General features: G+C 39.5%; 2 protein-coding genes across 5 annotated transcripts in view; one reads left to right on the plus strand and one right to left on the minus strand.

The window, feature by feature from the left end:
* Nucleotides 1–25,654, minus strand: part of CDC14B (cell division cycle 14B) — a 305,941-nt gene that overhangs the window by 202,542 nt on the left and 77,745 nt on the right. The window lies entirely within an intron of this gene.
* On the plus strand, nt 1,024–24,622 carry HABP4 (hyaluronan binding protein 4). Its single transcript, XM_063295223.1, has 8 exons — nt 1,024–1,397; nt 14,152–14,299; nt 15,268–15,429; nt 16,010–16,081; nt 17,336–17,419; nt 21,139–21,307; nt 23,669–23,851; nt 24,319–24,622. Exons 1-8 carry the CDS (start codon nt 1,103–1,105, stop codon nt 24,373–24,375), a joined length of 1,170 nt encoding a protein of 389 aa, XP_063151293.1. The 5' UTR covers nt 1,024–1,102; the 3' UTR covers nt 24,376–24,622.

A 25,654-nucleotide genomic window follows, 5' to 3' on the forward strand; every position in this document is an offset into this window, starting at 1 on the left:
TCTTTCTATAATCTATCCTGTCTAATCATCAAAGCCATAAATCACAAATGTTTTTTTTTTCATTTTTAGGCAAAAAATTGGTTTCCAGTCACCAATAAATTAGACAGTGTCTTTTCTATAATCAAAGAAGTTAATTTTTCCATCTCAGCAAGATCTATCAATTTCACCAGCCATTCCTCCATAGTGGGTAGCATGGAATCTTTCCATCTCTGCATATTATAATCTTGCCGCAGTAATCGTATATTGAAACAATCTTGCTAAAAATTACTTCTTGAACTTTTCTTGTTAGGTCCAAAAAACAAATCATGAAATGCTTTTGATTAGTTTGAGGAAGGCTATGGATTTTGTTTTGCCAATCTGTTACAATAGAGAAGTTCTAAAGCAAAAGCTGAAACAGCACAGCTTAGTAATTTGGGAAGTATGCATAAAACTGTATGTTTTTAATTAATCTTGCTCTAACTTTAACACAATAGTTGTACTTCTCTGCTCTTCATGCTTGCACATTAATATAATGTCCATATGTGCATAGGAGCTAGGGTGCAATGTAGTTGTTAAATTGTTGGACTAAAACCAGAGAGATTCAAGACCACCTTCAGCCATTGGACCAGTCAGTTTCTTCACGTGATTTATTGATGTTTCAGTATTAGTTTCAGTGTGGCCATAGTAGTTAAGCAACAGTCAAATCCTTTTCCCCAGAGACAGAACTTTGATAATATTGTACTGAAAAAAAAAAATCCTAGTACTCAAGCACGTGACGCCACAGACGCTCTACGTCATCGGCCAGCGGCGTGGGAAATTGTTGAGGGGATCCCATGTTTTCGTTGGTTGACTGTGGAGGAATTGCGGGTGCTGATTGGTCAATGACTCTACACGTTTGTGAGGCGCATTATTGGGTAGGGCGATAAGCAGCGGAGCGTGTGGATTGGTTGATCAGGCGGGGCTGGGGGCATTGCTGGCGCCTCGATTGGGCAGTGCAGTCGGCCGGGGCGGGCGAGTGGCCATGGCGTGGTTACTTGGGCCGCGCTGAGGAGGAATTGCTTCTTTCTGTCGCATTCGGGAAGGGGTAGTTGCCGCTGCTGCTGCGGCTGACGCTGCCACGACAATGAAAGGCGCGCTGGCCAGCCCCGTGGCCGCCGCCACAACTATGCAGGAGAGCTTTGGCTGTGCCGTCGCCAACCGCTTCCACCAGCTGCTCGACGACGAGTCCGACCCTTTCGACATCCTCCGCGAGGCAGAGCGGCGCAAGCAGCAGAGCAAGAAGCGCGAAGAAGCGGCTGTTGCAACCGGCAGAAAGCCCGGCCCTGGAGGAGTCTCTGCTGCCACCGCTGTCAAAAGAGAATGCCAGAAGGAGCGAAAAGGGCCTCCGTTCTTGCAGTCGGAGAGCCCCCCAGCACCGGGTATGAAGCGGGAGGGGGCTTGCGTGGACCAGGGATGATAAGCAGTTGATTCAGCCGGGAGTGGGAAAGTGGCCAACGGTGCAGACCGAATTCGGCGAGCTTGCTTGGAAATAAGCACCCTGATTGCTTCCCTTGCCCGTAGAGTCTGTGACTCGCATTGCAGCATTAGATGTGCCTTTTCCCGAGTAAATCTCGTTAATTTCCATTAAACTCACTTCTAGGTAAATGGGCAGAGACGTGCAGGCTTACACGGACATTTGCTTCACGGCGTTCCTTAAAGCAGGTCCTCTCCCAGCCTGTTAAAGCGATACGTCAGAGAACAAGAGAAGGAATAAGTGGAATCAACCCATGAGTCTGGAGACGGGCAGTCGCAGTGCCTGAGCTAGGAGCTCGCGCCGGTCCTGGCCCTTGCCAGACCCGGACGCACGTGCGTTCTTCCCTCTCTTTCTGCCTTTCTGTTGGCGCTTCCCGCCTGAAAATACCGCGAACGAACAGGGGCATCTTTATGGCTTGGCATGGAAGCGGGGACGGGTGCAGCAGCCACCTGCTGACTTTGCGCCTAGCTCGTGGCTCCTGTCTGGGCGGGCCGGGAAGAGTCTCCGGCCTGGGGTGGGAGGGTCATCCGCGTGAAGGCGCGAGCTATTGTGGCGTCTCGCGGGGAGGTGTTTTTTTCAGCGGCGTTCACTGCAGGTGGTGCTTGTGCTGAAAGCGAAGGGCGGCTCTAACTTGCCATTGTGTTCGGCCTCCGCCTTCAGACTAATTAACAGGGCTAGTCGGCGCCAAGAGATAGTGAAAGGCTCCCGGCCCATTGCTTCATCAGCGGAAAGACTCTTTCCACCAAGCTGGGTTGGCTCTCTAAAGGACTGGTTCGTATCAGCTGGCTGGGGCTCCTCACACCCTTAAACCAAACCGGAAAAGGAATACAACCTTGGTTTAGTGGAAACAGTGTCACAATACTTTGATGCTTTTCTGTTTTGAAATGACAGTCACACAATTCAGATTCATACAGTCATTGAATCATTGTTTAAAACTGGCTTTCCCCTCTTGGGCACTATATCCTTCCCCAGGCTTCTCCCACTGGCTACACTGAAGTTATTCCAGGTTATTATTTATCAAATTTATATGGCCGCCCACGTCACAAGAAGTGACTCTGGGTGGCATACAGCAAAAAAAGTATAAAACAAACATGTCAAACACAGTCATATTAAAAAAGTTAAAACACACAGAGAGGGAGAGAGAGAGATACTCATTTAGCAAGGGAGCCACCTCAAGATCTCACCTGTCCCCTGACCCCCCACCCCCGGCCTGATGACAAAACCAGGTCTTGAGGGAGTTCCGGAAAGTAAGGAGGGATGGAGTTGACTTCACCTGGGAAGCGAGGAAACATTCCATAGGGCAGGCACAATGGCAGAGAAGGCCCACCTCCTCCGGCCTTCCAAGTGTAGTTCCCTGTGTGTGTGGTTCTATATAGGTTCTAGTAGATTATCATTAAAAAAACCAAATTAAAAGTATGAATGAAACAGGTTAAAAAGGAGAGAAGTAGTAGGGTGTGTACCATGAGAAGTATGCCAGAAATATTTTCGATGCTCGTTCTCTCTTCCATTGCAAATTATAATGAAGCATAGTGCTCTCTAGACCAGTAAAATCCATAAGTACTTATTAGCTACATACCATTGGCTTGAACCTGAATTACTGTACTGGGTTGAGCAGGTGTATGCAGTTTTAGCAGTGTGGTCCTGAGTGCCTTAGGAACCACAGAAATGTGTGGTATTTTATATACACATACATGGATTAAACTCTCAAATATATTTTCAAGCAGAAAGATGGTATGTCCATAGATTATACTTATAGGCCTGTATGAGGTGGCTTGGCTTCATCTCCGTGAGACCTTTGGTGCCATAGTAGTGACCTCAAACTGCCACAGTTCTTAGTTACTATGTCACCTTTAGGACTCTCCTGGTACATAGAAGATGGCAATAGCTAGTGAAATTACAAGATAAGCTGTTGAAGTGAAGAATCCCAGCTATTTCGCTTTTAGAAGCAGGAGACTGTGCTGCCTATCCTCCTACAGAAATTGCTTTATTATGGCAGCACTGATTTTCTGTCACAGAATAACACTTCGTAGGGCTGTACAGTTTGGATTTAATAGGGAAAAGGAGCTTCTGAGTGTTTGCTGGTAGGCAAACCATGTAACACCTCTTGGCAGTTTTTTAAACTAAATGCAGCACTCACACTATTATTATTGTATACCCAACAGTGTGAAATCACAGCTGCCAGTTCATTAGCTCGTGTTGGCCTTCATTTGCCTCGAGTACTTCCCAAGAACCTAGGATGTCATAATATATTGGCATAGTATATGTGCGGATCCAGGCCTTTTGTAATTGACAGATGGAAATTTTGTCAATGCCCAGAAGTTCTAAGTGCCATCCAAGGCTTTTTGGTATGGTACCCAGTGTGCCAATAACCACTGGGACCACCACTCCGGTTTATGCCATAATCTTTCAACTTCGATTTTCAGATCTTGATACTTTGTGATTTTCTCTGGTTCTTTGTCTTCTAGTCTTCTATCCCCTGGTATTGCCACTTCAATTATCCTCACTTTCTTCTTTTCAACCACAGTTAAATCTGGTGTGTTATGCACCAAGACTTTTATCAGTTTATATTTGGAAAACTCACAGTATTTTAACCTTCTTATTTTTGACTATTTTTTCAACTATATGTTCCCACCAATTTTTCATTACTGACAAATGATAATTTTTACAGATGTTCCAGTGAATCATTTTGGCAACTGTGTTATGTCATTTTTTATAGACAGTTTGTGTGATCTTACACAAGCTGAGTATATGATCTATTGTTTCTTCTGCTTCTTTGAACAATCTGCACTTTGAAATCATTTGATGATTTTTCTATTCTGGCTTTGATTGCATTAGTTCAAATAACTTGCTCTTTATTTATTTATTTATTTTGCGCAACCAAAATCAAGGTTTCAGTTTCTTTTTTTAAGGTAAGCCATTGCCAGATTTTATTTTTATCCACTTTCCCCTTGTTCTTAAGTAGAAATTGACCATGTAATGATTTTCCTTGCCAGCATTCTGTTTGTGTTTTTATTACATTTTGATATTTACGTTTTGTTTCCTGTACATTCAGTAAGTTCCAATTTTTAACTTGCATCTGTGCTTGTTCTTGACGGTCTTCTACATAATCAGCCAATGCATGCTTTTCTTTTTCAACAGTTGTTTGACTTGAAGTAAACCTCTGCCTCCATTTCTGTAGGGCAGGTATAATCTATCAACATCACTGCTGGGATGTGATAGTGAATAGACACCAGTTTCCTTGTTTTTGGTACAAACTGTCAACTTGTGTCTAGTTAATAATTCCAGCAAAGTATTGTATAACATGTATGGCCCAGGTATTGATGGCTTTGATGGTGTTTCCACCATTCAATTTGTCTTTAACAGTTTTCTCACTCTTTGGGTGTATTCTTTATTGATCACATTTTTAATTTGTCAGTGCTTGATATTATCCAACTGTAAAATGCCCAGATACTTGTATGCTTCATCCTGATGGCTCCTGATGGTTTGGCCATTCAGCATTTCAATTCCATTATTGTTCATGATTTTACCCTGATTTATTGTTACTCTACCACATTTCTCTCGGCCAAATTCCATTGCTATATTGGTGCTAAAAATTCTTACAGTATTTGTCAGTGACTGGCTTTCAATTTCTGATTTTCCATAAAGCTTTAGATCATCCATACAAAAGAAATGTGAGATTTTATTAACATATTTTGCTGTTTGGTAGCCAAGATTAGTTTTTTTCAAAATTACTGAAAGTGGGATCATAGCAATGACAAATAATAAGGATGATAATAAGTCACCCTGGAAGGTGCATCTCCTAATGTTGACAAGCCCATATTTTTCATTTCCAACCACCAATTCTGTCTTTCACTGCTTTGTTACTTTTTCAATAAAGATTCTAATGTTTTTGCTGACACCAAGTGTTTTCAAACATTTGATGATCTGACTAGGTGGTAATGAATCAAACACTTTTTTATAATTAATCCAGACCATATGTAAATTGGGTTTTTGGCTTTTTCAATTCTCCAAACCATTTTATCAATCAGAAGTTGATCTTTTGTACCTCTGCTTTTTCTTTTATTTCCTTTCTGTTCTACTGGAAGGATGTTACTTTCTTCCAAATAATCTTGTCCATTATTATGCTGGTGAGTAATTTCAATGTTGTAGGCAAGCATGTTATTGGCCTGTAGTTTCCTGTTGTTATCCGTTTTGCTGGGTCTGTTTTGAATTGGATAAGTTTTGCCAGTTGTTAGCCAGTCGCTGATGTCTCCTTGGGTGTAAGCTAGTCAGATATTTAAGCCAAAATATCATTTGAGCAATTGATCATTTCCAAGAGATGTCCAGTTTTTAATCCTTTTCATTCAATTTTTAACCATTTCTGCTGTTATTATTAGTTCTTCTGTTTGACTTTTACTAAATTCATCTTCAAATTCTTTTATCAATCCAGCATTTTTATTGTAATCTTTTTGAGTTTCCTGAAGAACTTTCCAGAACTGGGTTGTTTGATTTTCCATTTTTAGAATTTCTATTGCCATTTATACTTTGGTAGAATCACCTCTGGTCTGATTAGAATAGTTGATTTTTCTTAAATTGGATATTTGTGCCTCATAGTGTTCAATTTTCCCAGCTATTACTATTTTAATCCTTTTTTGCTTTATGATTTCCTGTCCTGTTCAGACTAGAGGCGGCCAGACAGTTTAAGTATCAAAAGTACTCTTTATTAATTAACTATTTACAATAAATAAGTCCTTAGAATCAAGAAAGAACTGTGTTCAATCAAGACCAACTGGGCAGTGGCAAGGAAACCAGCAAGATTGCAGGAGGAGGAGGCAACAAGGCAGCGGAACAGGAGTCTCCAACGGAGACTGGAAGACTGGGAGAAACTGGAGTGCAAGGCGCTACTGAAGCTGAAGACAACAGATCTCGGACTGGAATACTACTTGAATTAAGCTGGCACTGGAACACCGGATGGGGCTGGCTGGAGCCCCCTGGAATCTTCTGAGAAATAAGGACCGTACCGGACTGGACTTGATGACCCGGGCAGGACTGGATACTGGGGACTGAAGACTCAAAGCAGGGTTGAGAACTCGGAACAAGGCTGGACTCGGCTGGAAACCCTGGACTTGGCTGGATTCTCTGGACTAGGAACTCGGAGCAAGGCTGAGAACTCGGAGCAAGGCTAGACTTGGCTGGAAGCGCTGGAGTAGGCTGGATTCTCTGGACTAGGAACTCGGAGCAAGGCTGAAGGTTTGAAGCAAGGTTGGGCTCGACTGGAAGTACTGGACTGTGCAGCAGTTTGGTTTCACAATCAGATAGGTGTGAACCTCCTGAACAAGGCTGAGCACTCAAAACGTGGCTGGACTGGATCTAAGAATCACTGCAAGACTGGAGGTTGAAGGCTGAAGCTGCACGGGAGACCTGGAACTCAGCAGTGATCTAGGAACATTGCAAGGCTGCACTGAAGGCTCGGGGTGAAACTGTGGACTGGAGGCATGACAAGGCTGGACTGGAGACACTGGACACAGCTGGAATCTCAAAACAGGGCAAGAAGTGCGCCTGGAACGCACACAAGATCACTGCGGAGAGCTGAGGCTGGATGCAAGACTGAGGTTGCTAGGCTCGGCGATGAGAGGATCCTCAATGGCAGCAGATGCAGGAGTCTAGTCCTCTTCAGTGGAGAACAATGGCGCTGATTCCTCTTCAGTAACAGACACTGTCTCCGATGCTGGTAGGGACTCTTCTGTGGACTCTGCAGGCTTGTAGGATCGGTTGTCTCCGGCAGCTTGCTCTATGCACGTCTGCCTTTTATGCCAGTCCTTCATGCACCTGGACCCTTCAATAGCCAATCTGGCTGCCTTCTCCTTTGCGCACTTTTCTGCCAGTCATTGTCACGCGTGGATTGGAGGATTCAAATCCTCCACCGAATCTTGACCAATCAGCGCCTTAGACTCTTCCCGTGCTGCTGACTCATCTTCGGGTTTTATTTTTTCAGTTTCAGCCTGGTAAGTTTCTATTTCCTCCTCTGACTCTGAAGGAGTTTTGATTTCTGAGTCAGAGGCAGGCTTGATTCTCACATTTCCAAAGCTGCTTCAATTTTTCTGCTGCTGAGCCAGTATTTTTTTATTAGGCTTGTCTTGATCCTTCATTGTTTAGTTTTTGTTCTTTCGTGTTCTTTAAATTACTCACATCTGCTCTTAATTTCTTTAGCTTGGCCTCCAGTCTGATCTTCCACTTTGGAATTGAATATGATTTTGCTTTTGCTTTTTTAATTTTTTAAATTTAGATACCCAATTCTCCTGTAACCACCACTGCTGTACTGTAGGCAAGCTGATTGGTCTGTTCGATAGATGTTATTTTAATTGTTGTAAGAACCTTATTCACATCCTTCATTATAGGTGCCAGGTCTTTTTTGGGCACTACTTTCATGCTGGCAGTCTTTCTACTGGCAATTGTGCATATGCCATAATTTTCTCTTTTAATTCTTCTTACTGGAGAGTCAGTTGATAGGTTGTTTCAATGCTGACCTGTACTGGTTCTTTTGTTATTACTTTTTCTAAGTTATCATTTATGTAGTTCATATCAGCTGTTTCCTCTATATTTCCAATTGTTGTTATCTGAGTTTCTTTTACTATTCTACAATTGTTTTTGGGTCTTCCATTTTCACAATTTTTCTGAATTTCTTCCACTTCTGCATCTCTGAATATTTTATTTCTGATAATGAATCTCCTTTGATCTGCTAATCATTGTTCAGTGATATTTGAGTCTGGATAAATTCCTTTCAACAGTTTGAACATTCACTTTAAATAGCCCTGCTTTGTTGGTTCTGATTTATAGTAGCAGGCCATAATGGTGTGACTTTCAAACACAGTATATTTTGACTTTTCTGTGGTGGTGGTTCTTCCAGTAATCCTACAGTGCTTAGCCCTGGTTGCCCAGCCATAGCTCCTGAGTCCTGTTGCCCACTTGCTGAGAGATGTCCAGAAACTCTTGACAATGCGGTCCCTGTTGACCAGGACAATGACTGATCCGGTGTAGGATACATTTTCTGTTTTCTCACTATAGTTACTGGGCTGAGAGATACACTTAGTCTGGCTCTTCTGCTGTCTGGTTTGGGTGATCCTTCTGTTAGAATACACTACCACCAGCATAGCTCTTAACCTCATCAGAGCATCCCAAGCCCCTCCTACACGACAAGGGGGTATCCATGGAGGGGTGGTTGTTGTTGTTGTTACTATTATTCCTCTGTCTGTCTGTCTGTCTGTCTATCTCAATATCATATCTAATACTCCAGCCTCCTGTTTTTCCCACAACAACCCTGTGAGGTGGGTTGGGCTGAGAGAGAGAGTGACTGGCCCAAAGTCACCGAGCTGGCTTTCATGCCCAAGGGAGGCCTGAAACCCTCAGTCTCCTGGCTTCTACGCCAGCACCTTAACCATTACACCAAACTGGCTCTATACAATATACCAAATGACATAGCTGGTTTTAGGAGTTGCAGACAGATGAGAGATCTGCATCCTCAAGCAATCCAAAGGGATTTTTTCCTTTGAATTTCAATGCTTCAAAGCCCTAGTAAGTTTCATGACTGTACAAATTAAACTGAGGTTTATTAGGTAGACAGTATGCCTGAACTGGCACTTTCTTTTTGTCCCTTGTATCTCCTGTTCATTTAGGGAAAGCTAAAATGAACAAGAAAGGAATAAGAATATATGCTGTTCTTTAACGTATGTGCACATTTTGGTCTAAACCACAGTATCATGCCTAAGTCAGCAGAACAGTCAGGGTCTGACGGTCTTTGAATAGGATATGTATATTTGGCTCTATAGGAAGAGATTTTGTGATCTCTCTGCAACAAAGATTAGCAGCCTATGGGCTTCATTAAGCCTCTCCAGCACCACCTTTGTGGCTTCCAGAGTCCCCAAAATGGGCAAGGCTAAAGTTTAGAGAGCCTTGCATGTGCTTGGGGTGGAGTTGAAAGGGGTGAAATTGATGCGTTTAAGGCAGAAATAGGCAGAACATTGCTCAGTCAATCCTACAAAAGAGCCAAGTTGATCATATGGCTGATAAGCAGTAGCAAAATCCTATCACACAATCTATTTCACTCTTATCTTTGAAGGCTAATTAGACCATGTAAAAGACTTCTTATAAATGGGTTTGATTAATTATGTGTGTTTAATGTTGCATTCATTAAATGTACATGTTGGTAACCTCCTGTATTGGAATCTATCATGTTGCTAGATGATTTGCTAGCAGTCCCATGTAGAGGTATGCAAAACTAATTGATTTGAATTGGTAAATTTTGTGTACTTATACTCATGTCTGTGTATGGCAGCTAATGAATTATGGCAGCTAATGAAAACTCAAACTGACATAAAGTAGCAGCTTCCCTGTCTCAGATTATCTTACTTTTTCCAGATATAGTATTTTGGTTCATAAAGCGAGTTTGTCTCCAGAGTACTTTGTGTTTACAAAAATGTAGACTATGTAGACTATGGCACAATGCACACATAACTACTACTTTTTCTAGTATAAGATGTCTTATTGCATTTGGTCTCCAGATTGAAGCCATCTACCAAAGCTGAGAAAGACCGAGTTTCTTATAGATAATGAAGAACATGGGTTGATTTGCTCTTATTTTTCCATAGCTTGTTAAATTGTTTTTGGCATACCTGTCTTTTCTCAGAAATTAACTTGAGAAACAGAAAAAAAAATGTGTGTTCTCAAACTTGAGTTGATGTTGTTTTTCTAGGAAAAAAGAGAATGTTACTTTCCTAATAGACATTTTGATGAAGTTAGGTTTAAGTTGATTTATAGGGTTTATATTCCAAATATGTTGTTTTAATTTTGTAATGGGCCATAGTGACTCACCAGAAGTGTTTTATTTATTTTTTATTTTTCAAATTTCTATCACTGCCCATCTCTCCCAAAAAGGGGACTCTGTGTTTGGGGTACATACATACTTTAATAAATATAAATGATCCTTCATGGAATAGATGTGCTCAATTTATATGCAGATGTTGATCATATTTTTATTACATCATTCATGTAAATATTTATTACAAAATTTATATCCCATCCCACATGATTGATTCTGGGTGGCTCATAGTCATCAAAACAATATATTAAAATAACATAACCAAAATGAATATCATGATATAGGAACAGATGTCATGTTCCTTGAAAAAAGGAGGAGAAAAAATAAAGAAGCGAATGTTCAAACTACTGATTGTTAAGTGCTTTCTATATGTTAATGTCAGCATATTTTGTTAGAATTGATAACTGATATAATTCTGATGTGGTTCTACTGTCATTTTAGTTTTAAAATGTATTGTTCACCCTGTAGCAAATAGCATGCATAATACAATAAACAGAATCTTAAATTCCATAGACAATAAATCAGAATACAGCTCTGTTCAGTGAAGCCAAAATGCAAATAAATTAACCATGTAGAATGTGAAAAGGTAACAGAATCAGACTTATATACAATATGACAAATTTATATGAAGATTAAAGATCCCCCCCAAAAGGTGTTATTATTGAAAGTATCTCTTGCTGGCTGAGCAGATGTACCTCAGTCTGTGGAACAGGGTCTCTGATGACCTGTAGACTACTTTAGGAATATATGAGAAATATTCTTTAGCTCAATCTAGGTAATTTCCACATGGATGGATTTCAACTCCTAGAATTCTCTGCCATAGCTACACTGGCTAGGAATTCTTAGAATCGAAGTACATTCTTTTGGAGGTTCCCAACTCTGGTTGGGAAAGAGTTTTAGAGTTGAATTATGAAGGGCTTTATATGGAAGTTACTGAAGGTGATGCAATATTTGTATGATGTGCTATCATGGTCAGTGTTAAAGAAAGCCGCTGAGAAGTGTGGGGGAATTCATAGGATCATATTCCATGTCTCTTTCCTGCCATAGATCATTGCACAGAGCAACTAAGATAGTTTTAGTTCTAAAATCAGGGTTAAACTCTGATTTGAATGGATGCAGGCATAGGTTTTATTCAGGAATACTTCAATCTGTTTAGCAGACATACACATTTCTTACACTGAAATAAATGACAGAAGTGACCATTTGGTTAGGTGTTCACTTCAGATGAAAATACTCAAATTTACATTTGAAAGAAGGGAAAGGCATACTGTATAGGGAACAGGGGAGAATCCAAAGCCAAACCAATCAGATCCATTGCATGAAATATACTGTGCCACTCATTTTGACAAGGATATTTTCTCTTAAAATATTATTATGGTACTTGTGCTGCTAAACAGAGCTATCGGACTGTGCACAATTTTTCTAAAGGAAGGAGTACAGACTACAAAAGCAATCGTGTAGGTGTTCTAAGGAAGCACATTCCATAGTGTGGGAGTCTGTATATATGCCTTACATTGAAGTTTCCTGTTTGGCCATCTGTTTAAGCATTCCACTCTGATTAATAATAGCTATCTGGAATCTCCACCCAAGTATTGTTTTTGGATATACTGAATGTATCTGTAGTTAAAACTTTCTCATGAATTGGATTTTGGAAACTTTCTTCATGAAAGAAATGCATTGACAAACTTTGGTCAAGTTATTTACTATGCTGATTCTGTGACATTTACTCCCGTCATCCTTTCACTCAAAATGATGCTTTTGCAAAGCTTCAAGCTAAGTGGTTACATGGTGAAACTGCATCCTGGAAACCTGAATTAAAAGAATCTCTAATACTAATTTAATTTGAGTAACACCTAGGAATATTTTTTAACTTCTGTGCAAATAAACTTTTCAGTACGATGTTGGGTTGGTTAACACAAACAGAATTGATGAAGGGCTTTTGATAGCTGGCAGGATCTCATGTTGCTCTTTATTTTTAACACTTGGTTTGTTTGCTTTCTGCCTTTTAATTCCTTTTGCAAATATCTTCCTGTAATCAGTCATTTAAAGAGACTGTGATTTTGTTTGGACATAACAATGTATGGAAGAATGCCACCTTTGAATTTAACAGTGTGCATCAGAATTATGGAAACTTAGTATCAGTTAAAAGTATATAGTGTGATAATATGATTGGTATCAGCTGTGCAACCAGATTCACTAAAATTTACAATGCAAAGTTACTCTCCCCATTCATTTTTTTTTTAAGAGGCAGCAGGTACTGTTGTAATAGTTGCATCCAGTCATGGTCTGAATGTTGGCCTAAAGTTGACTTGAGAGCTTTGCTTCATTGAAATCTAATTTGTGAGTACAGTATGCTGGCAAATTCAGAGATCTTTTTGAATGTTCCATAACTGTTCACATGTTGCCTTAATCTAGCAAGATTGACTTTGTTTCTGATCAAAATTGTTATCTTCTACTCTTAGGGAAATCCACAATAGATTATGTATCATAGGGCCTCAAGCTCTGTTCCAATCTGGGACACAAAAATGGATATTGAACTGATATTGCACCAAGATCCCAGGGTTGGATCCTTATGATTTTAGGAAAAAATAAAGTTCACAAGCCTGAAGCCTGCCCATTATATATACAGGTAGTCCTCAGTTAACAACCATTCGTTCTGCGAACGTTTGAAGTTATGAAGGCGATGAACGAGTGGTAGTTATGACTGGTCCTTGAAGTTCCGGCTGTCCCAGCATCCCTGCAGTCACATGATTGCAATCTATGTGTTTGGCAACTGGCTCACACTTACGATGGTTGCAGCATCTCACGGTCACGTGATTGCCATTTGCGACCTTCCCTGCTGGCTTCCCACAAGCAAAGTCAATGGGGAAGCCAGCAGGGAAGGTTGCAAGTTGCTCAGGTAAGTGTTCCCCAACCATGCATCCACTCCCAGCCCCTCTGCACTCGCACCACACCTTGCCGGTGACGCATTCACCTTGCGCACCCTCCCTGAGCCTCTTGTGCATCCCACGCACCCTTCCTGAGCCTCATGCTCATGCCGCGCTTCCCTGGCCCCTTGTACACCCTCCCTGTGCCCTCGTGTACTCTCCCTGCACCCTTCCTGAGCCTCACTGCCGCCCACACACTGTCCCTGAGCCTTGCTGTGCTTGGTCCGTGCCTCCCTGGACACTTGCACACCCCTGCGCACCATTCCTGAGCCTCCCAGCACTTGTGCCGCACTTCCCCGGCCACCTGCGCACCCCTACGCTCCCTCTCCCACCTGGCAGCACCCACTTACTGGTCTGGCCTGCTTGTGAGCCTCCTGGGACTTGCAAGTTCCTGCCAGTTTCCCCACTGTCTTTGGTTGTTGAAAGCTGGCAGGAAGTTGCAAGGAGATCCTTGCTTAACAGTCTATGAACCTCACTTAACAATGGCAACAGGGACTGCAAGGATAGCCATTGGTAAGCAATGTGGTCAAATGACATCGCACTTTATGACTGTATTGATTAGCAATGGAAATTCCAGTCCCAATTACCATAGTTAAGTGAGGATTACTTTTATAGTGAAGTTATGGTCACTAATGTGTCAGTAACAGATAGCTGTTTTTTTCTTGTTAATATACTGTATTGAGACTTCCAAGGAACTTCTCTATCACTTTGGTATCTTTTGCTACTCTGAGCTGCCTTATGATCAAAGTCATTGACTGGAACAGAAAGAAAATAACATCAAAGACAGTAGGATTGGGTAATTATAGTAAATGTGAGGCAATGAAATTTGTTTTAAATATAACTAATGCCACTAGCCTAAGTATGTTGGTTTTCCACAGGCCAAAAGCGAGCTCCAAAAAGAGGAGAACAACAGGGTTGGAATGAGAACAGAGGTACGGATATGAAGCAAGATAAAGCTGAATGGAAACCTTTCAGGGAATACTGTCCCCATGAAATGGAAAGGCAAGCAGAGTTTACACTAGAAAGGTATGTGCTGTTGAAGGCATTATTATACATTGTAACTCTGGAAAATGTAAAATTAGTTACTGTTCATCAAAGAACCAATTACACAAAAAATTAACATTTTGTTAACACTGAGAGATACAGTAAAAAGACATGTAAAAAATACAACAGGGTAAAATACAAAAAGTAAGATTCAAGTAACTAAACAGGGGAGCTAAAATGTAATGGAGATTAGTTTTCCAATATATAATTAATTACTTATGAAACTTTAAAATGTATTATATCACTTAAAAATTTAAAAATCACTATTAAGCTTTAACCTAAGAATACATATTAGAAGCCATATTAACACAGTTTAAATCACTGACTAAAATTATAAGCTGTAATAAATTGAATCACTACCAGGAATCTATTTTCCTGTAAAGCTGAAATATACACTCTATATATAGGAAAAGCTAAATTTGGGATTGGTATAAATCTGTGTATTAAATTATAGTCCAGGAATGGTTTCCAATGTGAATGGAATTCTGCATCCCTTATCTAAGATTGAAAGTTCTAGAGGTCTGTGGCACCATTCTGAACTGGGAGCTTCTTTGGAATTGGCGTAATTATTGATGTAATTTCTATTTAAAACTGGCATCCATTTTTATTGCTTTTTGGTTGTTTATTATTATTATCTGTGGTTTAATGGGGGGTGCTCTTTAGTGCTTGCTGTTCTGCAATTGTACCATGGATGTTTTAGTGTTACGATTGTCACCTGCTGAGTCCCTCAAGTGCAGAATGAATGAAAGAATGAATGAATGAATGAATTGAACTGAACTGAACTGAACTGAAATTACAAACTTGTCCAGTGTTGGGTTTGGAATATTGAAATAGCTTTTTGAAAATGACTTTCAGGATTCTAGATAATGACAACAGATTTAAGGACCACGGTGCAGTAATATTACCTTTGATTTAGTAAACAACTAAAGGATCATTCATTTCATTTTCAGACCGATAGAGCGCTTTGATCGGGAGAGGCCAGTGAGAAGTCGTGGGGGAGGAAGAGGTGGAATTCAAGGCAGAGGCCGAGGTGGTGGAATGAACAGGTCCTTCAATGGCTTTGATCAAAGAGGGAAACGGGAATTTGACAGGCAGAGTGGGAGTGACAAAACGTAAGTGCTGCTTTGTATGTGCATTTGCAATTTCTTAATCAATCTTGGATTTTGAGCTCACTGCTAAGGAATGTGAAGATGGCTCCCTGTCCTATTATCCTTTTGACAACAAACAAAATATTTATATTCAGGTAGGAGCTTGGCATGAAAATTGGCTTTGCTGTTCTTTGAGTTTTAATTGGTTGACTTCTGTTTCTTTTACATGCATTTGTTTAATTACTGAATGAAACTTTTAATAACTTGTGGCTGCTGTCCTCGAGATCAGCTGGCCCAAAAGATGGGTTATATATTTACAAAATAAATAATAGTTCCATAATAAGGATTTGGAGTAAAAGTGGTGGGAATGTTAATGCTTTTGTAGAATTTAATATTTTGTAGCTCATTTTTTTCTAGTCTGGATGCTCTCCAGATACGGACTTCAGCTTTCAGAATTCTCAGAAATAACCATGTTGGCTATAGAATTCTGAGGATGGAATTCTACACATCTGGTTGGGGAGTGATCTCAGATTGGTAAAACTTGTGTAGTTCTGTGTATATACATGATTTAATTTCTAAAAAAGACTGACATTTCTATCTATAGAGGAGTCCGTGCAGAAGATAAAAGGGGTGGAAGTGGACCACGTAATTGGGGAGCTGCTAAGGATGATCTGAGGTATGAGATATGTGTTTGTAACTTTCCTAGACTTGATATTATTGAGAGCTTCATTTCCAGGTCTCACATAACATTCAAGTTACTTATTTTAACTATCGGAAGCTGACTTGAAGTATCCTGTCTCTTTCCTATCCTTTTGAAAAGTCTTTTTCAGAGAGTTCAGTGCACATCTGAATTAATCTGAGATGTGTGGGGTGACCTAATGTGATGCATGAGGACCACTGGGGAAGGAAAGGGATGAAAAATGGTTATTTGCAAATTTCCTTAAATAACCTCACCTTAGGGCCAACCTGAGTTTAGGCAGTTCCTCCTTTACTTTTTCCCTGCTCCCACAGCCTCTTGCATCTCTTTTTAAGTTGAAACATTCTAGACTAATCTTGCTGCAGTAAGCGGTGCAGAATTTATTTTCCCCTAAGGCTTCTTTTTCAAGGGGCTTTGGCAGAACTGGGACACATCTGTCTCTTTTTGTCTTAGAGGATTATTAGAGCTGAGAAAGAAACTAGCATTTGGATGCTTTATTCAGCTTTAATCTATGTATTCTTTCCTCTGCCTTTGGAAGCTACAATTTGAACAGAAAGACATGTCTCGTCTTGCTTCACTGAAAAACCTGAAGTTCCTGTAATAAAGGGACACAGCCTTGTGGTTACATTTGTATGTGTGGGTTCTTGTTATATGTTCTCTCATGCAGGAGCCAGAAAAACCCTCTACCCCAGACCCTGAAGAAGGATGTTTTTCTTAAATTCCAGTCAAATAATTAACTATGAAAGATTGCAATGCATGAAGGAAAAGTAAAAATTTGTATACACTATGTCTATGGAAAAATGAAATGGTTAAAATTTAAAAAGAAAAACCTCTAACTATATTGGTCAATGGTGAATGTCTTGAAAAAAGGGGCATCAATGACAGAAGCTAAATGCTTGTATCTCCTTGTTGGCTTTGTGCCACAGGAATGGGCTAAGGAAGAAGAGTGGGCATGTATTTTCTGTGTTTTTATGTGATGAGATTTGTGTAGCCTCTTTTAAGTTGATACACTGTTCCTGAGATTCAGACGGTGCATAATGCAGCAGGCTGTTTGCAGACATTTATATTCTGTGACCCAATCCCTAGGCTCTGAAGCAGCTTTCCCCAGCCTGGTGATGTAGAGATTGTAGTTATGGGTGAGGAATTACAGTTTTGTTTAGGCAATGTGAGGAATCTTGGCTAGTGTAGCATTTGTGTTTCAAGTGGTTTCACTCTGTTTTAATATTTCTACAGTGAGCTGGAACAGACTGCTCCTATGGAAGAGACTGCAGAAACTGAAGAGACCCCAGGAGCACCTGAGGGAGAACCTCCAATGAAGTATGGACTGGTTTTGAGAATATTGCTTCAGTTGCTCCTTAAATCAGAAGATCTGGCCTTTTGCTTGGAAGTTTAGTCCAACTGGGTGCCAAGTGGACCTGATTTCAGCATGGCTGCTAGAAAATGGAATTGATCCTGGTGCATTATAACAGTGCTGTAATGATTTCAGTTGTGGACTAATCTTTAGGAGTTGTTGGAATGGTTGAAAAATATGTTGTGGTTTGCACAGATGGTTAGTAAAATGTTTTATATCAGACTTTGCCAGCTAGTATGCTATGCTGTCAAACAACTAGTAGGCCATAGTTTTCTTGGATATACTGCAAAACGTAGTATCTGTTAAACCATGATAGGCTACCATATATGAGCCTTGAGAAAGCCAGGTAGGACTCTTCCACACAGGATGAGTTCAGCAAGCAGAACATCGTGTCCAATGAAGCGTTTTTAGTGTCCTTTGTTGGCCAGCTGATGCATGGGCACTTTCCAGTTGCTCTAGTGTTGTTCTGATTATTTGTTTCACAGGATCCCTGCAGTTGTTGCCTGTCCATCCTTTGTTAAATAGAATGAGCCCCTTGGATGATTTTTCATAATAGTTGCTGCACATTGTTCCATCAGACACCTAACAGTAGTTTGCATGTCTATTTCCTTATCTAAACTATGGTTCATATATATAGTTAATGTAGATATAAAATTATAATTTTATATCTACATTATAGAATTATAATGCATATAATTTTCTTCGCATTTGAAATCAGGAACCTGGTTTATTTGTTCTAAAGATTTTCTTGGTAATGAGAAATCTAACAAAGTTCAAGGCACAGGTTTCCTTGGAGGGCAGAGTACATTTACTTCACCTTCTCCAGCCTCTGTTGCCCTCCAGAACTGTTGCAAAGAATTGAAGTGGGGGATTATGGAAAATGGAATCCAAGGTATCCAGTAAGTACCAGGCTGAGGAAGGCTGCATTTGCATGTCGTTTTGACCACTTTTCAAAATTTAAATGGCTCAAAAATTAATTTCCTTTTAGTTTATATTCTGGATCTCAACTTTGTATTGTCTAGTTACTTCTTGTTGCTGAATGAAAAATAAGGGTAAATAAGAAACCTGAGTCCACCCTCTGTGTTCCAGCTTTGAATGAGACATTTTTCTTTTCAGTTGTGGGAAAAGTTCTAACTTCTGCCTGAAGCCGGTGTTAGAGTTCTAGTTTATTGGGATGGCTTATGAATGAATGAATGAGGTACAAAATATAGACAAGTTATTCCGAGTGTCTATTGTATGTAGCTATAAAATGAGGGTGGGAGTGGCTGTTGAGTTTATGTTATTTGTAATATAGTATGCCAAATAACATGAACTTCAATATAAGCTCCAGACTTTGTGTGCTAATTGAATCCCTGTCAGTATATGGGAACTGTCTGCTTCATTTGTTTGTATGTTTCTTCCTGTACTGTATGCTTCTGTTAATCTTCATATAAGCTATCATTTTTTTTACAATGGAGATGAGTTTTTAAACAAATATTTCCTTGATTTTCCTATCTCATTTGTTCTCCCACTGATAACTTGTTAATTTTTGTTTTTGCTTTAACCTGCATTTATATTGCCTTTTTTTTGCCATCGTGGAACTCCATACAGTAACAATATGGTTTTTAAAGAATATTTAAGCGAAGGAATAGCAAGAGCCCCAGTAGAAAATGCTGCTCTCCCTATAAATTAATTCAGCACTGAACTGGCAACAAAATGGTTGCCACAGCTGTAAAATATCTATAATATATTTCCCTTATATTGTTTTAAATTTAGACTGTATGCCACCCCAGAGTCAGGAGGAATTGGATAGTTCTTGAATATAAATTTCTAGAAAATGTATATATTTATCAGGATATATTGGACTCATAGTTTGTTTGGAATAAGCATTATTTCTTTTTTGTGTTTGACAAATGTCTGGCCTCGTTTATACCTGAGGTATGCGGCAGGGAGGCTAGTAAAATGTTTGTAGGCTAGCAACCATCTTGGATTTATTTCAGGACAGGGATCTATCTCTAGTGTGAGCTATCCCCTGCATAAATGGAGACTGGTTTTGATCACACATCTTGAATTTGCTATGGTAAAATTAAGTAACAAGGTTCCATGCTTACTCACTTGTTGCGTTTATAATCACACCTTTTGTCTGAGAGTTTAAAGCACAGTATGTATTGGAGACTTCCCCAGTATTATCTCTCTGACACCATCCCTGTGAAGTCAAGTCTGAAAAAGAGTGATTGGCTTAGAGTTGCCCACTGAATTTTGCAACTAAGTGAAAATTTGAATCTGTGTTTCCCAAGAACCTATTTAGCACCTTAACCATAATTCTGCACAAGCTCTGTATTAAACTGTGGAAAATTTCTTAGTCTTTAGAAGATGTACATTAAAGGTCTCATGAATCCCAGCCTGAATGGCCAACAATAAGTGATCATACAGTTTCTAAATATTGAGAAGGACCTAGATTGAGGAAGGCTGCTAGGGCATTGTAATGGAAAGTATATTCTAAGTCCTAAATAATTCAGCCTGCTAGATGTGGGAGATGATGTATCAGGGTTGCTAAGATCAGTTTAGAGCATGTGTCCAAATTATATTTGATCTCAGAAGACATGCAGGGAGCAGAAAGCAAAACTGTAGTGTTATTTTTGATATACACCTAACACAATGTAGACCAAAATGACTGATCGAAATAGGCCATTCTTAGGCTTAACTTTTACTGTTGTTGGCACAATAACAGAGAGTATGTTTAGCAAGAAAGCACATGTTAGGATGCAAACATTTATACGTGCTATGCTAATTCAGCTGTAGGCGACATGGTGCACTATGGACATTTGCCAGGCTCACTCCTCTACATTGCTTTCATTCCCTCCCTCGCTTCTGAAGCTGGTAAACAAAACAAAGTGGTGGTCTCTTTGGCATCATCATTATCTTGGTCTGCCTGGTCTCCCTCTGGCTTCAGATGACTGCTTTGTTAGGAAATGTGTCCAGCTGCCCAGGAAAACAGTTGAGGTGATAAGATGCATTCTTAGGAGCTAGGAGGAAGGGGTATAACCCCATCCCTTTACTTTCTGTGTTTAGCTATGTCTATGAAACCAACTAGTGTTTGAACAAGCAAGCCCTCCTTTTATGGCAATTGTGTTGTTAAGAGTCCCCACATGCTTTCAAAATTCTGAATGTGTTGATCAACTCCAGAACGTGGTTTGCTGTCTACTGTGTTCAAAGTGCTTATTTTCCTTTTAATATAATACAAGCTAGGTTCTTATGGCTGTGTTATCAAGAGGTTGTTGAGAAATAAAATGTCTCGAGCATGCTTAGAAAAGGCCCAAAATTACAAAAATGGGGATGGGAGGAAAGCATCTTATTGAGGAAAAGTTTTATCTCCCAACTCTACCAAAATAGCCTGAGGCAGACTGATCATACGGTGAATGACAAAATACTGAATACTGGTCTGGAGTGGATAAGGGACTAGAATGTGCTTGAAGAGGGCATGCCTGCCTGGTTGGAACACTGGATAGAAGCCCTCCAAGCTATAGCACCTAGTTGCAGGTTGCATTTCTACAAGCTTGGCAAACCATTGTGTGGAAAGAAAGGAACCACTTTTAGTGTTCTATAGAAATCCAAGTAGCTACCTTCATTTAAGTTGTATTCTGCCTTTCCCTCACTGGCATTTCACAGGCTAATGGTTTTTTACTTTACAACTATGAACCCTTAGAATTGCTGAAGGAGAGCCAGCGGAAGAAGTGGTTCAAGAGATGACGTTGGATGAGTGGAAAAATCTTCAGGAACAAAATCGACCAAAGCCCGAGTTCAACATCCGGAAGCCTGAAACCACTGTTCCTTCCAAAGCAGTGGTAATTCACAAGTCAAAATACAGAGATGATGTAAGCATTACCTTAGAATTTAGGAGATTCTTTTGACTCTATGTTAACATTTCCAGCTGCCCTACATTGAAATTTATACCTAGGGACTGAATAGATTAAATAACTCTATTAGAACTTATCTCAGCCACAGTCCATTTTTAAAATGTTAAGAATGCTGACTTTTCTTTTTTCTGTACTTCATTTACAGTGATTAGAGAAGCGTTTTTGCTGCTGTTCCTAATTTGTGGTTCTTGAGTATTACTTGTTCAGTTTCAACTTCTAGTTTACAATCTATTTCTGAGTCCGTTCTTTCATTTAGCAGGGTATCCAGTGGGGAGAAAGGGAGAATAGGCAATGGATTCCACTCAGACTGCATTGTATTTGTGTGAAAGGATGAAAGCCTGTGCATATATTAACTACACAGAGCTGCATTTATGTAGCATGACTACATAAATGCTAGACTGGATTGAACCTCTTTCTTTCCCATTCAGGTGAATTTGTGAAGAATCCTCTAGATATTCTCCTCTAGAACAAAGGTCCATTTTTATTTGGTCGCATATATTTTCTGCGCATCACTTTGGATGTAGACTATGGATCAAAAATTTGCAGAAATATTCACATTTTTTGAAGCTTTGCTCTGCAGGTGTGACTGTTTCAATGCCTAAAAGTCAGCCAATGAGAGCAATGAGTGGACATGTACCAGCAGCTGCTTTCTTAATTCATCAAGGGGCAATTTTTTGAGAAAGTCTCTCTGGAGAATCTCTATCCCTTGAGAATGGTTTTTGTGCTGTTTCTCTACCATTGTGAAATGAGTCATAGAGGGAGCATAATTTCTCTGTGGCAGTTCTATTCTCTTTAGAATTCCCTGCCCATAAAGATTTGCTTAGGAGCCTATCTATAGTGTCCTCTATCTTTCCAGGGCTTTTTTTTTTTAATATTTAAAGACCTTGTCTAGCTCTTGATGCACAGTTTATGTTGAAGATGTTGATATATTAGTTTTAACCATATTTCATTCTAAAGTGTGTTTTTTATTGTAATTGTATAGAAATGTGATTCGTGTGCTCGGGGAATACAATGTGGTGTTTAGATTGTTAAGTGTAATTACAGGTGGTTCTGAATTATAATCTGTACTAATTTGTCTGAAGAAAAACTTGACTCATAAAGCTGCAGAGGACTGGGTGATAGAAAAAATAAGAATAAAGTTACCAGAAATCTCCCACCTTTCAGCTCAAAAGGGGCAAGCAGTTTGCTCTACAGAAGGAGTAACATATACAGTAGTTTGGTGATTTAAGTTATTTATCTTCTGTTTGAACAACTGTTTCAAATTATTGTTGTGGGGAAGAACTGAGAAAGAAAAAAATGCATTGTATTAATACAAATTATATTCTTCCAATATGTATTATAAAAAGTATATAAAAACAGAGCATTGGGCACACAAGTTATTCAGCATGGCATCTTCAGCAAAATAGTGTTGGTTTCTGCAATTTTTATAAAGAACCAGTTGCTTGGAAAAAATCCAGATCTTAAGAGGTGTGCTGGACCTCGTTCTCTCTATATTGCATAGAAAGCAGTTCATTGAACCTGCTGGATAATTAGTATTAATGATCTCAACATACTTCATAACATAACCTTTCACTGAGCTTAGCAACCACATTTATTTACTTATCGTATGGCAGCACATCATATTACAAATATATTAGGAATATAAAAAGGTATATAGAAAATATACATTGGTCATAGGGCAATTATAACTAAAAACAAACAAAGATTACAAATATAGTCTTCTGCAGCATCAGTTGCCATCAGGAAATCAGCAAAGTTCCTGTCTTAGGCTCTAGTCTTACATTCTTGTATTATGTGTTTAACAGTTTGCCTGTCAGCCCCGCAGTTAGCAACCACAGAAGATATCTATTCTCTGCTCATACTTCAAAATCATCCTTAAGAGTCCTTGCTTTGATTTCTCTGCCTTTTTTAATATGGTAGCTGATGCCTGGGATAGAGTTGCTTCAGCGGTGGCATTAAAGTTGTGACATTCACTCCTTGTTTCTATTTCAAAATGGCTGGCTACTTTTCAAGGTACTTTTTTTTTTTTTTTTTTGCTATTTGCTGCTTTCCTTTGATGAACTGGTTACTTTTTTGTTGTATGTGTTGTGTTTTGAATTTGAACTTCAGTAGGTAAGACACTTTGTAGATCCATTGGGACAAAACATGGATTAAATAATTATATAATCCAATAATTTAATTATTGGATTAAATAAATAATCAAATAATCTTTAGAAATCTTTAACCAATGTTCTTTTTCTGCATCTTTTAGCAAGTCTTCAGTGCTGTTTTTGGTATTTAAGCTTGCCTTTTTAAAAATGTGGATACATTTTGTTACAGGTGCTGAAGGAAGATTTTGAGGATGATTCTCACTTTTCCCGAAAAGCAGCAAATGACATCACTTCTCAGCTGGACATTAACTTTGGGAATCTGCCTCGTCCTGGACGAGGAGCCAGAGGAGCACGAGGAGGTCGTGGGCGTGTCCGAAGAGTTGAGGACTCAGGGCCAAGACCAGAAGTGATGGTAATTACATGTGCTAATTCTAATCTCTGGCTATTTCATTGTAGTAATTCAATTTATACACCCGCCTGATCAAAATGGCACTGTCCATGGGCAAAAAGAGGGCAACAGAAATCACAAGATTTGTAGATGCACTGAAAAATCTGCCTTTTTTTTTTTTTTTTGCTGCAGGCCCCACTCCTACATAAGAAATTACTTGGATCCATTGCACGTAAATTTGAATCCCTGAATTTTTAAAAACTTGGGATTGAATAAAGGATGTAGCTACAAAAAAAACTTCTATTCAATATTAATCAAACCTGTGGTTTAAAATGGATAGGATAAACTTAACAGTAAATAGTACTTGAACTATTGAAGCAACAGTAATGAACAAAGCCAAAATTATACAAAATGTACATCTTAGTAAACAGCTAAATAGCTAGCTCTTATCTAACTCATCATCTGGTTTTGCTTTGTGCTTTTTCTTTTAGATGCACATCACTGCTCCAAACCCAGATGACCCTGAGGATTTTCCTGCTTTGTCTTGAAAGAACTCAATGACACCTCCAAAAATAGCTGTGGAGATACTATGTTGCTGTAGAAAAGAATCATCCAAGTCTACACAGAGAAATGACTTTTGTGTGTGAATTTTGCACTTCTGTGTGTTAAGACATACCCAGTGGCTTTGGAGGCAAGTTCCAGTACCACTGTTTATGGATTAGCTGTGTGAAGGCTTATGGTATCATACATGAGGAATTTCAAATAAAAATTCAGGATGATGGTGTCAAACAGGTACAGATGGATGAGTCTTTGTCCCTTTTATCACAAATGTAAGCCATACAAGATGGTTTGTTTGGGGACAACAAACCATAGATGTTTGGACTACTTGTTTTCTGATTTCACTGAGTGAAATATACCTTTGCCATACTTAAGTTACTGCATAATATTCAGAAGTTGGGAAATAAAACAACATGCTCTCACTGGTTGAGGTCAGGGGTGCTATTTTTACATCATTTTTTTTAATCATTTAATACTGGAAGCTGCAAACAGTAGATTTTTGTAGTTACAATTTGGAAATTAAAATTTAGTTGAAGAATGAGGTAAGCAGCAAATCATAGAATGAATAGTGTTTTGGAAGAAAAGGTGGCAAACTATGGAATGGCTTGCTTTCTCACTAGTTTATTTTCATATATATGGAAAACTTTATCAGGGAGACTTGATTAGAGTAGTAATTCTTCACAGAGGAGCATTAAGTAAAATCACTTTAGGGAAACCATAAACCTGGTACTTGTATCCCCCACCTGCCACACCAAGTTCAATTGCATTCTTCATTTATCATTGTAGAATCTTCTTAATGTGCTGGTTTGCTTTTAGCTTGAACATTTTCTAGATCACAGATAAAAAGCATAGTTTAGATCTTTAAAAGACCCATGGTAAAGTAGTTTGTTTGTGGTGTTGTATGAGGGTATTTGTATCAAGTTGCAAAATGTCTCATCAAAGCTCATTTTGTACTGTTTATCAACTGGTGACTTGACTCAGCTTCTCTCCTAAGCCTTTTCACCAATCATGTTGGTGCTTCTGCAGGAGTGCTGGCAGGTTTGGATCTGCAGGTGGCCATGCCTGGCATGTTCATTGATTGGGGCTGTTATACATGGCTTAAGTTCATTTGATATTAGAAGTACTATCTCACAAAGGATGAATGGGCAGAGCCAAGTTGTGGGTTAAAAGATACCAAAGAGTGTGTCCCCCAAGACATCATCTGGCCTGTAAGGTCACGAGCATGGGAGGCTGTACTTTGCTCTGTAGCTCTATCCAGTTCCCCATCTT

Source organism: Candoia aspera, chromosome 2, assembly GCF_035149785.1.
Source record: "Candoia aspera isolate rCanAsp1 chromosome 2, rCanAsp1.hap2, whole genome shotgun sequence".
NCBI lineage: Eukaryota > Metazoa > Chordata > Lepidosauria > Squamata > Boidae > Candoia > Candoia aspera.

Coding starts and splice junctions, on each gene's coding strand:
- HABP4 (XM_063295223.1), top strand. CDS start 1,103: ATGAAAGGCGCGCTGGCCAGCCCCGTGGCCGCCGCCACAACTATGCAG. Junction 14,300..15,267: donor GCAGAGTTTACACTAGAAAG/GTATGTGCTGTT, acceptor TTTCATTTTCAG/ACCGATAGAGCGCTTTGATC. Junction 23,852..24,318: donor GGCCAAGACCAGAAGTGATG/GTAATTACATGT, acceptor TTTTTCTTTTAG/ATGCACATCACTGCTCCAAA.